The sequence below is a fragment of the Polyodon spathula genome, chromosome 5, assembly GCF_017654505.1.
Source record: "Polyodon spathula isolate WHYD16114869_AA chromosome 5, ASM1765450v1, whole genome shotgun sequence".
In the NCBI taxonomy this organism is placed as follows: domain Eukaryota; kingdom Metazoa; phylum Chordata; class Actinopteri; order Acipenseriformes; family Polyodontidae; genus Polyodon; species Polyodon spathula.
In genome coordinates, this window is record NC_054538.1 from 47292841 (window position 1) to 47308524 (window position 15684).

At 39.2% G+C, this 15684-nt stretch overlaps 1 protein-coding gene across 2 annotated transcripts in view; it reads right to left on the reverse strand.

The window, feature by feature from the left end:
- The window catches only part of LOC121316001 (endoplasmic reticulum membrane-associated RNA degradation protein-like), a 50516-nt gene extending 35073 nt beyond the window's left edge, over positions 1-15443 (reverse strand). The window contains exons 1-4 of one of the 2 annotated variants that reach the window (XM_041250668.1): positions 15312-15443; positions 13555-14130; positions 13009-13071; positions 5169-5337 (exon numbers count right to left, since the gene is read on the reverse strand). In XM_041250668.1, the coding sequence (XP_041106602.1) occupies positions 5169-5337 (169 nt within the window). In that variant the 5' untranslated portion in view covers positions 13009-13071; positions 13555-14130; positions 15312-15443. The remainder of the gene's footprint in view (positions 1-5168; positions 5338-13008; positions 13072-13554; positions 14131-15311) is intronic. The other variant, XM_041250669.1, reaches the window with a different exon arrangement.
- Between the last annotated feature and the right edge of the window lie 241 nt (positions 15444-15684).

Genomic DNA, 15684 nt, shown 5'->3' on the forward strand with positions numbered 1-15684 from the left:
ATAAAACTTTGTGGCTTAAATATTGTAGCGTGCACAGGAGAAGACAGCAGCAGGGCTGGTAGGTGACGTAATCACACACAAAGACATAAGAACAAGCCAAGGAAAGGAGCCGGCTCTTTTTTACAGTGGTATCAGCGTTATGCTTTAGTGCGAGAGGTCCCGGGTTCACGCCTGCCCTACACCTGTGTGTGGATAGCCTCTCCTTGTGTGATGCGCCTGCCTGCGTTAACCGAGATGTTATTGTAATCACAATGCAGAAATCAGAATGTATCCTATACGCTGTCTCTCTGATGTTATGGTCCAGCCTTATCATCATGTAACACTACTCTCAAATTTGATTGGCTGGTACTGAGAATGTTGCCATCGCATCACCTGCGTGTTATCCAGGGTGGTCACACGAGGAGACAAGCCAACAACATCTGTCGCCTCATTGTTGCCATCGACAAATGTTGACTTTCCTGGAAGCATCTTACATAACTGCTCAATATCTGGAAATATTCAAATCAATTACCAAGGAAAATACATTATTATTATTATTATTATAATAATAATAATAATAATAATAATAATATAATAATAATAATAATACACAATTTTTTTTTCCCACATCTTTGTCCCCAGTTCATTTTCACCGACACATTTTTTAATAACCACGTGTGGAAGGGTGGGGGTATTCACTGACACGGGAGACAGAGGATGATAATTGAAAACACCACAGAGGACGCTGTTGTCTGTGGCCTGTATGCTGGCAACGACAATCAGGACCACAAGGTTACCAACACAGGTATCCGCAGGCGCACTCACAGCTGCTCAGTAATACTAATGAAAGCCAAAGGCAAAATGAAAAGGGAAAACAAAACACAGTAATAAAACTACATTATTCTATTCTCTATACACTGGGGTGACCAGAGTTCCCCGTATATGAACACACGTCCCTCCGGGTACATAATAATTAATTTTAATTCTTATTTCATTTGTTTAAGGCGGACTGTCTTCCTTCCTGTTTTGTCTTCTCTTCAGCCGCTGGCGTAGTCTAGTCTTTGTTTACACCAACGTCTTCCACCAGCGCCACGGGGTATCCCCTGTTAGGCCACCCGAATGCATAACCAAGAGCAGTACTTATGGGCCAAACAATCCCCCAAGGCCCGCCTCTCAACCACTCGAAGAGAGGGAAAGCCAACACATCCTCTTCCCCACCTCTCCGTGTCACCGCCATGACTGACAGAGGAGGATCTTACGTAGCTACTGCCCTCTTCCTGCAGAACCATGCATGCGCATAGATCTCCTGTTACACCACACTAAAAATAATACAACTTTTTTTTCACAATCTTTTGTTCTCTTTTCAAATAAAAGTATACAGTTTTAGAAACTGCTGTTTTGTACATATTTTATAGAGAAGATTGTTGTTATGGAGGACTATATTTATAGAAAGTTCATTTTAGAGTGCTTATGTGGCAGAACACATGGAAAAAAAAGGAAAACCTAAATTCAGTTAAAATCAATAAAAATGACAGTTAATTGTGCTGTAACATTGACATATATAAGCAAGAAGACCCAAACAGTCTTATTGCTTACGTATAACAATAAAATCATTTTGTTGAAAATATCAGTTCAACTATACTACTATTACCCAGCTGTCTTTTGACATCTGGAGATGTACTTGGCTTCAAAATCAGACTACTACTGGTACCACGAAAAAACAAAAAATACTATGGCTACAACTGTACAAGTACTACTAATAATAACAATAAAACTGTTGTATATATAGGGATGTTCAATAACTTTGATCTATAGATTTAGTCCAGCCTTAATTTTACGATGGAGTTGCCGGAGGTCAGGGTGGTAACCAAACAAGACCTATTTTGTAATGGGACAGCCCATCTCTAGTATGTCCAATAAGAACGGATGGGCAGGGTCATGTATTTATTTCTAGTCTTTTGGATCATTTCCAAGTCGCGTCTGCTGTGGATGCAGTTTAAGATTATAACTGCAGCTGTTACTCCGGCTGTAGCAACTATTTCAGCCCAATCGAAATTGTTATTGGTGAAAATGTCCAGGTCAAAATATGCGCACTCACAAAGGGTGCCAGTAGGCCTGCCCATTGTTCTCTGAGCCAGGCCTCTCATATTGCTATCCTTTCGAAGGGTTAGGGTTAGAATGCTTCCATGTCATCCTCAGTGGTTTGCTTCTGCAATAAGTGTGTAGGTCGGGTGGCCTGAGGTGGTGGAGGCCTACAATCCTCTCACAGATATTTAAGCTCCAGGAGAATTTGGTGATTAGTTTCTCTTTGTTGCAGGCTCTCCTCTCTGGCCTTCCGATTGGTTTCTTGCTGGACTGTAGCGGATCGCAGTAGGGCTTGGATTACGTCCTCCATGGCAGAAGTGGCTAAACTGACAGTCAGTACTATGTGGGAATTTACTAATCTTCAATTTAAAATCCCATGCTAACACCATATGTGACAAAGTGTTTCCTTGTCCTCTAATAAATGTACTGACACTGCCCTTTTACTAAGCTACCCAGGGTTTTATTGTGGAGTTTCGGTTTTCTTGGATTCATTTTCAGTGCAATTCCAGAATGAACCAGTTGGGAACAGTGACTACTTCCAGGCCTAACCAGGTAAGTAATATTTTTTGTTGTTTCTTGATTACTGTTCTCATTCTGTAATAATTGTGAGTACTTCTCACTTTCACAGGTGGATAATAAAACAATAATCCTTAGCTTGTGTACTGTGTTTCCTTTCTTCTGCACTTAACGCTTTTAAACCGTGACAGTATTAACAACGCAAACAGTAAAAACGTGAGGTTCAGGGTGGTACTCACTAGTTTTCTTGCTAATACTCCAGGTCCTGCGTTTCATCACGTGCACTCTGTATCCTCTGTAGTGATCCTTTGCTTGTCCAGTCTCCTTACTGGATATGCATATAGCACACAGCGGCTGGTTAGATTTTCCTTGCAGTCATGTCTTAATTCTATAGATTCTTGATGCTTTCAAAGATATTCGCTGTGTTTTGGTAGTTTTTATTCTGCTATCAATACACCAATGACTACTATAAAAACCAAAAAAAAAAAAAAAAATACACACAATACGTTACCAATACACAACTGAAATTTAATGAAATAATTATTCACCAAAAGTAGAAGTCCTTCGGACTTTGCCACAATACTATATATACAGTACCATGAAAAAGTATTTGCACCCTTTCTGATTTTCTGCATTTTTGCATATTTTTGACACAATGTTATCAGATCTTCAACCAAAATCTAACGTTATATAAAAGGGATCATCAGTGAACAAATAACACAAAATTTTGATACTTATTTCATTTATTTATTAAAGTTATGCAACACCCAATGCCCCCGTGTGAAAAAGTAATCGCCCCCTTAGACTCAATAACTGGTTACGCCACCTTTAGCAGCAATAACTGCAACCAAACGCTTCCTGTAGCTATTGATCAGTCTCACAATGTCGTGAAGGAATTTAGGCCTGCTCCTTCATGTAGAACTGCTTCAACTCAGTGACATTTGTGGACTTGAGCATAAATTGCTTGTTTCAGGTTCTGCTACAACATCTCAATCGGGTTTAGGTCTGGACTTTGACTAGGTCATTCCAAAACTTTACATTTCTTGTTCTTCAACCTTTCTGATGTAGACTTGCTTGTGTGTTTCAGATCATTCTCTTGCTGCATGACTTAGCTGTGCTTCAGCTCCAACTCACGGACGGATGGCCTGACATTCTCCGGTAGAATTCTCTGATACAGAGCAGAACTCATGGTCTCCTTCAATGATGGCAAGTCATCCAGGTCCTGATGCAGCAAAGCATCCCCAAATCATGACACTCCACCACCATGCTTAAAGTTGGTGTTGCATCAGTTATGTGGAATTCCATCTCCAAATACATTAAAGGAAATAGGTGAAATGCCACTCATTTTTGGCAGTGGTTTTGTAATTAATAACAATTAGAAAACAATTGAGAGTGAACAGCCAATCAGCTTGCAGATCTAGCAGGCTTCTATTCTGCATAGATGCCTGCTGGAATGTTTGAGTGCTTAACTGCGAATTAAATTTTAAATCAATCTGCACATAAATATCGGCTTTTCCCCTTAATCTAATCTACAACTAATCTTATAACATAAAAAGCTACACAAACTGATACTTTCTGACGCTGGTCTAGAGAAAAGGAAAATCATGTCTGTGACAGGACACCATAATGAAGGTTCAATTCGCAGCTACTGGACAACAAACCAACAGGAAAAACATGATTGGTCAACAATTCTGTCATCAGTTGGATCCAAACAACGCCCTCCCTCAAAACCAGCCAGTCAAACTGCCAACCCTGTTTCAGTTTTTTCAGCACCAGCCAATCCACTCCCTTCCAACTTGAATGACGCCTCACTTCCAATAACAAGTTTCGAGTCCGACTCTATACTACAGACTATTTAACAGTCCTACAGTTAATCTATCTGGCAATGTCATAATTCTAATTATGTTAGGGACTATTTTCCTCAGCAGAAGGTCACCCAGCAAAATTATCAGAAGTTCAAAGTAAATATAGGTTTTAAAGTTTGTTTCTTTGTTGTTTTTTTTTTTTTTTTTTTTTTTAAAAGAGAAAAGAAAGGAATAATAGCGATAGAGCCCTCTCGATGCTTGCTCTAGCGTGTGGTAGATGATCTTGACTTTCGTTAGCATGTATGTAAAAAACAAGTAGCTTTCGAGTTAAGGTGAATGAAAGCAATAAATTAAAAAACAAATGGGTTGTAGGGAGATATGCAAATAAAGCATTACAAGAGTCTCTCTCTCTCTCTCTCTATAAACTTGTAAGCCACAGGATTGCCTAGACTGTCTATTAGCTGGGATTCGAAGTGGTCTGTAAACACTCCACCCATTATTAAGCATCTAATAAATCGAAGGAGTACTAATACTGCTCTGATTCGTTAAAACTTCAAGTCTGAATGAGTCTGTGTGATTTTCTTGATTACTTAAAAGTTGTCTGGATATACCGTATGCCCAGTGCACGAACAATCCACTTACAGTAGTCCAAAACATCTGTGTCCTCCCTAAATGTCTCCCCAGTACGAGACTGTGCTCAGAGCATATACCGAAATAAAAGTAGTATGTGGATTCTGACAATATGCTATTTAAAAATACTGTATATCGAAACATAAAATGTACCTGTTTCACTGAAAACTATGCATGCTGTAATGACATCCCAGGAAACGATACCAGTTGGTGACACAATATTCCCAATGTCTGTCTTTTCTCCTTCTTCCAGTCCAAGTTTACAGACCATATAATGCACATCTGGGGAAAGGCAACTGCTCACTTCACTTGCTGTGGGCATCTGAAACACAAACAGCAAAGGAATAATATTCAGTGACAATGCTGAATACACAATAGTTTACATTTACTAACTCACATACTAAAGCAATTTGAAGATATCATAAGCAGATCTATTTACATTTGTGTCCTAATCTCATTTTATCTATAAAACAAATATGCCAGTGTCATCTCCTGCCACGACTATAAAAACAAGCTCTTTGACTGTGACCTTTCAGCTCTGTTCACAGTAGAGAGGGCCAGCAGTATTGAAAGGATCACAGTAAAAAATGATAAAAACTCAAACTTAGAGCAACGAAACCTAGATCTACCAGAATGCTTGCATAAAAATGTATTCACAGTTTTGTGCTTTGTCATTCAATAAGTAATATTTTACTTATATCTATCTATCTATCCATCCATCCATCTACCTATACACACTACTCAGAAACAGTTTGGCGCAACAATTCAAACTTCACTTCAAGGGAGCACTTTTTACACACCAATGTATTTAACATCAGTGACACACATCTGAGCTCAAGACCTATAGAAAACAAAAATGCTTATAGGCATAGTATCATGTCACGTGGAGGGTTACAATACTGACAAACACTATGGGCCTGTGACAAAGTGCCCGCCCCTGTGTGTATTTTCTGTTATATGTTGCATGTGGTGTGTTAAATGTTGGTGTATAATCATTGGTACATGGGATATAAACGGGTCTGTGTAACACAAGTGTTTAAAATGTATATTTTTATTTAGGCACGAGGATTGCACAGCACTTCATGTGCAAGTAAAATGTAATATGTGAGCACGGGGAATTGCACTTTATTAATACAGGTGCAGTTGTACTGCGACTCCAATTGAATGACTGATTAGAAATAGAGTCTTGGTAAAGCTGCATAGAAGCAGCATGTTTTCACATTTCACTGTTTTCACTGTTTTTGTTACAAACCTTTTATTTTCTGTGCATCAGCGCCTTCACCATTCCAAAACCTGTGTTCTGAGTCAGTTCCTGTTTCTGATCTGTCGTCACCCACTGCGGCCGTCTTTGTGACAGGGCCTCATTCACTAAAAAGCGGTAACGCGTTTTGTCCGCAGTAAGCCCCTTTATTGCGTGTTTTGCAGACCTGCTGTATTCACTAACCAGTGGCAGGGAACCTAGCGTGTGGAGAAAGTACCACGTTCAAGTCATTTAAATATAATCAATGTTAATGTGTGGAAATGTATGCAAATTACGCAACAAAATACAGCGAGGGAGGTATTTGATATGCAAACCATATTCACTTATTTGCGATAAATTTAGTAGGTGCCTCAGTGTGTGTTAAAAGTACTGCTTATCGAAACCAGACGGCGTCACAGAACCAGCAGAAAAGCTGCACAGGAGAGCAAAAGGAGGAGACAGGGAGAAAGTGTTTCAGACCAGGCAGACATTACTAGGGCTGTGTGAGGAGGATGGCAACTTTGCAAGAGCTACAGGCTTTTATGGCCAAGACTGGTCAAAGTGTGCATGTGACAACAATATCCCAAGCACTCCACAAATCTGGCCTGTATGGCAGGGTGGCAAAAAGGAAGCCATTACTCAAGAAATCCCACCTTGAATCCCGTTTGAAGTATGCAAAAAAAAAACACTCAGGGGATTCTGTAGCCATGTGGCAAAAAGTTTTGTGGTCTGACTAAACTAAAATGGAACTTTTTTACCTAAATGCAAAGCGTTGTTTGGCGCAAACCCAACACAGCACATCACCCAAAGAACACCATCCCTACTGTGCAGCATGCTGGTGGCAGGATCATTTTATGGTGATGTTTCTCATCGGCAGGGACTGGGGCACTTCTTAGGATAGAAGGAAAAATGAATGGAGCAAAGTACAGAGAACTCCTTGAGGAAAACCTGCTGCCCTCTTCAAGAAAGCTGAAACTGGGACAGAAGTTCACCTTTCAGTATGACAACGACCCAAAGCACACAGCCAAAGCTACACTGGAGTGGCTAAGGAACAAAAAGGTAAATGTCCTTGAGTGGCCCAGTCAGAACCCAGACCTAAATCCAATCAAAAATTTGTGGCATGACTTGAAGATTGCTGACCACCAATGCTCCCCAAGGAACTTGACAGAGCTTGAACAGTTTTGTAGAGAAGAATGGTCAAATATTGCCATATCTGGGTGTGCAAAGTTGTTAGAGACCTATCCCAACAGACTCACAACTGTAATTGCTGCCAAAGGTGCTTCCACCAATTATTAACTCAGGGGGCTGGAGACTTATCCAATTAGGATCTTTCAGTTTTGTATTTTTAATATATATATTTTTTCCTTCTCAATAAAAACTTTTTTTCCCTTTAACAGTGTGGAGTATGGCGAGTAGAAAATTTTTTTTATAGGCACTGTATATAAAAAAACCACGATGGAGCTCATGCAGTTCCCATGATGTGAGACCAGACCGTCATATAAAATGTATATTGTACTAATAATAATAAAATCACTTCAAAACTTTTCAGGGTTTTAATGTGAAACTAAATGTTTTTTTTTTTTAAATCGTCCAAGTCTTTACTTTCTCATTCTTGCAGAACGAAGAATACAATGAGAGTGCAACGTCAATAAGTGAGTTTGTATTAATGTTAATACAATTATGAAAAGTGATTGTAATAAAGCGTGACCTGCATTTATTCTTTTTTAAATTATAAATTAAATTGCTTATTAAAATGTTGCACCACCGTTTGCATGCAGCTCTTCGTTCAGCACGCACCAAAACACATACATTAAAACAATTTTACTACTAAATGACTAGCAGGGATTACTCATTCTTAAAAGGGAAGGAAACATGGGGAAATAGCAAATAGTGCAGAATGCCAGAACCAGTACCAAACACTTTAGTAAATAGTGTAGAATGCATACATGGGTTACTAGGTGTGTGTCATAGTAACCATGAACCTATCTGCACTCTCAGGAGTTATAAGCTAGTTTTACATGAGACCTTTAGGATAGGTCAAAGGTCATGGGCAATGACATGTTTTGATAGAGCATACATGGGTTACTGTACGTGTTCAATAGTAACCATCTCCCTATCGGCACTCTACGCCGATTTTTGGTTCAATCAGACAAGCGGTTTGGGACAAGATCTTTGTAGTTAGTGATTATGACGTCTGTACCGTGTGATTTTTGCAGCATGGCCGATATATCACTCAGCCTATCAGCTTCTTATGAACACCAGTTAATCTTGGACTATCCCTCAACAAGTTTAGCAACTTTAGAAAGATTAATTTTTGCATTTAACTATTTTCAAGCTGTTTTGAAGAAAAACAAGAACAAGGATGCATAGAAGCCTAATAAGAATAATCCCAGCAATAACAATAGGCTTCCCAGCTCTATGGCCTGGAAGCCTAATAATAATAATAATAATAATAATAATAATAATAATAATAATAATAATAATTATACAGGGAGAGAAAAGCATCGCAACGTTAAAGAACTCGCACATTCAAATAACCAGGAGTGCAAAGAAACCCGGACCAGTAAGGTACCTTATTACTAATCAGATTAAACAATGTTACTCTGCATTTCTTGACATTCGTTAGTCTGAATTTGATAAATTTGAGTAAATATGGAGGATAGGGTTATCACTGTACATTCGTTGGATACAATTTCGGAGCATATTTGAATAAAATTATGAACAGTCAGACGCCCCCCCACCCCCACCCCCACCGGGCAACCCTTATGGAGGCACATTTACAGTATTGATTTTCAGCTTAAAGGTCTGATTACACTGGGAGCGGCAGCGGAAAGCAGTAAACCGTGCAGTTTTTCATATTACACTGGCAGCAGGAAACCTCACAGTATATGTAAATTTCTTCTCATATGTTAAATGTTGAGAAAAAATGTATAAGTTGTTTTGTTTTGTTTTTTTAAACTCACGTCTCAACCAAACAATGTTATTCCGCACTGTATAAAGACTGTACTGTTTACCTGGCATTCATGCAAGAAGCCCATCATCATTTTTTTTTTAAATTTTATTTATTTTATTTTATTTTTTTTTTTTTTTTTTTAAGTGTTTTGCTTGGAGGTCTATGGCATACAGTACACTATATAGGGTATGTTTTCTATTGCTTTTCAAATGCTAATATTTTCACCGGACCAGTCCAGTTTGGGCGCTACGCTGTCCCAGATGTCTTGCTTCTTTAGCGTACCCTTATATTCTGGACGGGATGTATCATACAGCATTTTTGCACCCTGAAGAGCAGTCTTTCGTTCTCTCACGGTACATAGTGCAGATAAATTCACCCAAAAACACTTCAGTTGATTGGTCTAGATGAAAATTTGCCTCACGGTATGATTATAAAAAAAAAAAAAAAAAAATCGCTCTGGTTTCTATAGTGTAATTGCACCAATTTAAAACAACAGATTCTACTTTTTTTGATGCACTGTTTACCACTTTCCACTACCGATCCCAGTGCAATCAGACCTTAAGTCTGAGTTATTAATGTAAATGAGGCTTAGAAGAATTATTATGCAATACAAAACCACGTTACCGACCATCATGTCGATTTGTACCAGTTAAGGGTCAAAACAACATTTAAATTAAAAAAAAAAAAAAAAAAAAAAACACTATTTAAATCCATAACCAGTCAGAATAACAACCAATCACAGGGAAAAAAAAAAAAAAAGTTAGCACTGTCCACAGCTGTATAGTAAGAAGAGTGTTGTCCATGGCTTATATTTGAATTATATTAGGGAACATGATACTGTCCACATTTTGTTTTAATGGAACAGGAATAAAAAAACTGTTGCCTCAAGGACTTTGTCAATGTATCGCTGAATAGTAAAGTTGCCCTCAATCAGCACCAAAGGCATTCTTGTGGTAAAGGAGATTTCTCCCCACATTATCACACTTCGACCACCCCACCGGTTGGCTTCAACAACGCAACAGTCATCATAACTGTCCTGGGCCGGTGTGGCGAGCCTTTGCCTTCCAGGACGTGGCCTTCCCTCAAATAGCTGGTTTCCTGGTTTCTCTGGACTAGTCTGCAGATTGTTGAAGCAGAACATCTCATTCTCTTCTCTTACAGACAGACTGCCTTCAATCATGCTGACAGCAACCAGACGAACTTCATTAATCAAGCGGGGCTTGGTCGTATCTTTCGTTCTTATTAAAAAATGCTAGGTCACTGTAAAAAAGTAAATTGACAGTGTTTTGTTTTTTTACGTAAACCGAGTGTATTTGCAAAAAGAAAGCAACAAAAAAAGCACAACCATATGGCAAACATTTAATATAGCCTGAACAACTTAGATGCTTCTTTATTTTAAACTACAGTAAAGACATGAGCACTATACTGCAGCCTATGCACCACATGGGGATAAACAAGCGGGTGCTCAGCACCCTTGTGTATATAAGTATTGTAGCGTCGGGTCCTGCAGGACTGCCAAGTTGGACTTTCTGCTGTTGCACTGAACTGCTGGGGGTGGGATTTGTGTTGGTAACAGTGTATATGGTGTTCACTGTCTGTCTGTGTAGCTGCTGCAGCCTGGTTTCAAGCAAGTCTGCTCTTTCCTGCCTGCTGGACTCTATACAAGGTGATGCCTGCATGCTGTTTGTGAGTGTACCGAGTGACAGCAGCAAGAGCGAAGACCATTGCAAGCTAAAACAGTGACACTTCAATTCATTCCTCTAAAACCAACAGCACTTATAAGTGCCAATCCAACTCAGCAATCAACAGCCCTTCCAGCGCCAAAGAAATCCCTTGTTGCAGTGTCTCTTTCTCCTGCTGAACCCATGGCATGCCATTGTATGTATGTACCATAAAACTTCAAATACTCAGCGGGTCTCTAACAAATGCCATGGTTGTTGGGAAACATGATCAATACACGCCATATCTCTTTTAAACACCAGATAATGAATAATATAATGCATGTCATACTGAATGCTCCAGCCAATACACACACATGGCTGTACAGAGAGCTTACCAATTCATCTTTGAACAGCGATGAAGAGACCCTGAGGCTCAGGATGAATAATAAGAAAACTTAATTTATTCTAAAAGGTACATGTAATGCATAGTTATTCATTTTAAAACCAGTTGTGATGCTTTTTTGAGCGTGCTGAAAGTAAGAAAAATACAAACTTGTTTTCTGATATTAACAGGGCTGTTCAGTGCATTTGTACGTTTTTTTTGGGTATTAACAGTATTTCAGTCATTATCGTCCAACCCTACCTAGCGCCCCATAATCAGGCACCAACAATCTATACCTTAGTGCCTTGTCCTGGCATCAAAATTAGGCCTAGTATGAAACCCTGCAATTATGAAGTCACTTCCTCAAATGGTTTCCGAGATATGAGGCTTGGACACTTCATTGGCTGCAGCAGCTTTATAAAATAACAAAATGGAAACGTGTTTTACATAATCACATAACACTATTTTAAATCTACAGACACTAAAAATATGAAGTTGCTTGCTGAAATGGTTTATGAGTTCTAAGAAGCTGTAGAAGCCGCAGCTGCAGATTTGCTCATACATACAAGCTCACACATAGATCCTTTATAACCAGATAAAACTACAAGAGTAGTAGGGAGCAGTTTTTTTTTTGTTTTTTTTTTGCAAGCTTAATTTCAAAAGGATGGTTACAAGCTACATTGGACATTAAAAGATCAACACAATTAAATACCTGAATCATTGTAACTAATGTTTTCTTCTTGTTTAGATTCGCTTGTATCCATTTCTGTTTCCGCCATCATATCCTGGTGAAAACATATGTTCAAAGCACCCCTGTGGCTTCACTATAGCTCTCAGGACCATGCCTAAATTTCAAGTACAGCATAGCCATTAACCTGTACGTCTGTAATGGAATCAAAGAAATACCACTCGGCTTCTACGATACACTGTGACTGAGTGTAGGGCATGGCTTCCCAACCCTGGGCCTGGGGACCCCATGTGTTTTCTGGTTTTTATTCCCACTGAGCTCTCAATTGCTTAAGCCTAATAATTAATAATTTAAACTAACTTAAACTAATAATTTGCTCAATTATACCTTTTTACTTGTTTTCAGCTCTTAAAACAGTTGCTGATTTCAAGTTAGTTATAACATTTTAGAAGTAACTTGAACTCTGCGACTTTTTAGGAGCAGAGAACAATTAAAAAGGTTGACGTAAGTAAATTATTAGTTCAATTAAGGGTCTGGTTAAGTACCTGAGAGCTCAGCTGGAGTGAAAACCAGAAGACACATGGGGTCCCCAGGACCAGGGTTGGAAAGCCCTGTAGTTCGGGACAGGTTAAATGTCAACATGTACTTCAAGGTTAAATGTCTTCAGCAAATGTTATCAGAATAGTATAGAGTGGAGGTCTAGAAGCTGTTGAACTACATGTGACAGACAAATGCAGCATGCCACAGTCCAAATGAAAATAGTTTCAGTGGTATTATATAAATGAACCACAGAGGCTGTTAGTGGGTGCTCTGGGGCTAGAGCATACATGGGGAAAAAATAGGGCATGAGAGGCATCCGCCAGGAATTTTAACATAAGTTGAACAACAATTGACTTGGCTAAAATGTTGCAGAATAGTAAAAAAAAAAGTGTTGTTCATGTGTATGCACATCAACAGCAAGCAGAGCAAACAAATAAAGATCCCGTTTCTCATCTGTAGTTAAATTTTTTTGGTGCATTTATGCAACCTACAGTAGTAACTAAACACATCTTCATTTACGTTCACTTACCTTGCAGCTGTGTGCACATTTAAGAACGAGAAGTAATGAATGGGTTTCTTAACAATGCATTTCCTAAGGGTGAGAAAGTCAACAATGTACTGTAAGGATTAATTCAGGACCACTAGCGAGTACAGTTGTTAACTAGGTTATGTATAATTTTGTTATCTAGTTTAACTATTGTATGAAATTTGTTTTGCTGGCGACACAGAACTAGCATTGAAATGAATTGTTACAAGAATTATTTTTGTAGCGTTCTGAATCAGATGACACAAAAAACTGCGGGTTTACTCAACTAAATTGCTTCAGGAAATATGGAAAACATGCATGTTTTTGACAACTATTTTAATACAATAGTACTTTTCATGACAAGCATGTGAGGTGGTTTAATTTCCTAGTTAAATAAAAAAAAGAAACAGTATTTATTTTCTGTGCTAAAAAGACAGATGGAAACCCTTTCACAGACATTCTATAAACATTGTCAAAAAAGTCTGCTATTTTACCTGCAAATATCGAAATAAACAAGACGTAAATTATTTCAAACTTGTCAGTGCTTACTTCTTGGTCATAAGACCGTGTTACATGACTGGGATGTCTGAGCAGTTTCAGGAGTCGACCAACAACGTCAATTACGATGGATCCAGAGACAAAAAAGGACAACTAGAAATCAGAGGAACATTCTATGGGGATACTTGCACAGAGATTAATTTGGGATTTTAAAAGGAGGTGGACTGGTCATGACCCGCGGAAGGTTGTTTGCAGTGGGGAGGTGGGGGAAGGGGGGTGCTAGTGAGTTTACTGGGTGTGTGTTCTAACTTGGTTCGAACAGGAGTAGCAGCACAGTAGAGCAGATGACATACGCACCTATAACCATCAAATTTATAACTGAATAAACTTTAGCATGTCATTTTACTATATATTCTGTGTGTAGCATAAAACAGTTGCTTTAACTGTATACTAGTGGGTGCTCTGTGATTTGTAGTTTGTACTTTCTCTCAAAAGACCAGGCATGGAATCCTGAAGCCGTTACGCTTGCACAGACTTCCCAGTATGGCTTCCATTTCCATTGCTTCCTTTTACATCAGAACCTCCCTTTCACAGCTGCCCGGTTCATCTCAATTATCAACAGATGTCCTGTTGAACACATAATAAAATATGGTCAAATAAAACAGTATAAGCACTTTCTAACAGACACCTTGTTCGCCATTGTTTTATAAATAAATATATACACATACAAATAATAGTAGCTATGTGTTTTACACGTCTCCCAGTAAATAGCAGACAACATTTCATTAAAGGAACAATGCAACGGAACTGGAAACCATACTGGGAAGTTTTGTACTATATGTCAGGGCTGGCCAAGGTGTAATCTTCTTAATTATTAAAGTTGAAAATCTCATACTGTTTTGACCTCAGATGCATTTTGAGATACATGCAGTCTGAAAATTTAGCACTTTAAGTAAGGCATAATAGAATGCACTGACGTTTTCTTAATTCTCAACAGTTGTATCCGTTCTGCAAGTTCTTGTGTGTGCTAAAGACAAACAGACAGTCCGCTGCCAGGGATGTTCACGTTCATGTTTGCGTCCAGACAGCCGAGTTGCGACTGCGGGATGTAATAATAGGAGCTGCGTATGTGTCTCCACACCAGAGACAAGCAAACAAGCACGGACAAAGTTGTACCGGTCTGTAGCTGGAGAATAGATCCAGAGGCTAAAGAACAGAACACGAAGTATGTTTGTCCTGCAGTTGCTTTTAATTTCCTTTTCTGCGCACGTTACTACTTTAATATATGATGTGGAATACACGGTTGTAAACGTATCACTAGTACAGTACTCTTTCGAATAAACTTATGATTTGGAATGTACAGTTCTTAAGAATGGTATTATTGTCACTGCTTGTGCCCCAGCACCTCTCCCCGTACAAACTAAGCTGTGAAAGGGGGTGCGGGTTGTTCATGGGGCAGTGAGGACAGACACAGGTGGTTAATTGACACAGGTTTTACTTATAATTCCTTTTCAGTGGTAATTCCTGTGGCCGCTACTAGGGTACACACAAACTGGAGTGTAAAAACGGGATGTTTACATCCAGCAATAAAACCAAAAGTAAAATACAGCTTTAAAAAAAATTAAAAAGCGCTACCTCCACCAAAAGGCGGGTCCCGCTGATAGATTATATTCGCTACACACCCTCTTTACACTGATTGGGGACGGAGGGTCGATCCCATTAACTAGCCCTATTGCTACAGCAATTATCAGTCCTGGCGTCACCCACAGTGTCCCAGGTATACACATTATAAAAGTAACCGGGCTTACTTGCGTTTGTAAGTACGCTCTCCTCAGCGCCAATATTTCTTTGTATTGCTTTTCAATTTCAGTCGATTGCTTTCTTCTCTCGATTTCTCACTAAAAGCAGTCAAATCACTATGCTCGTGAACCCGGAAAAATACTGACATTTAACGCAGCCTCTTTATCATTGGTCGGGCGCTCCCTGGGATACGCCCCTCCAGCCAATCGAACCCCCGGTCAATGAAACTCCCGATTGAGTCTCCCTGTCAATCGAGAAGGGTATTACTGCAGCCTCCAGCTGCTGTTTCATAGCCGTTTGTCTCAATGCGAGAGCAGTATTGCTGCAGAACGAAAGCTCCCAAAGCGTAGACTACACTTGGTAGTGCTGCGTGCGCAACCC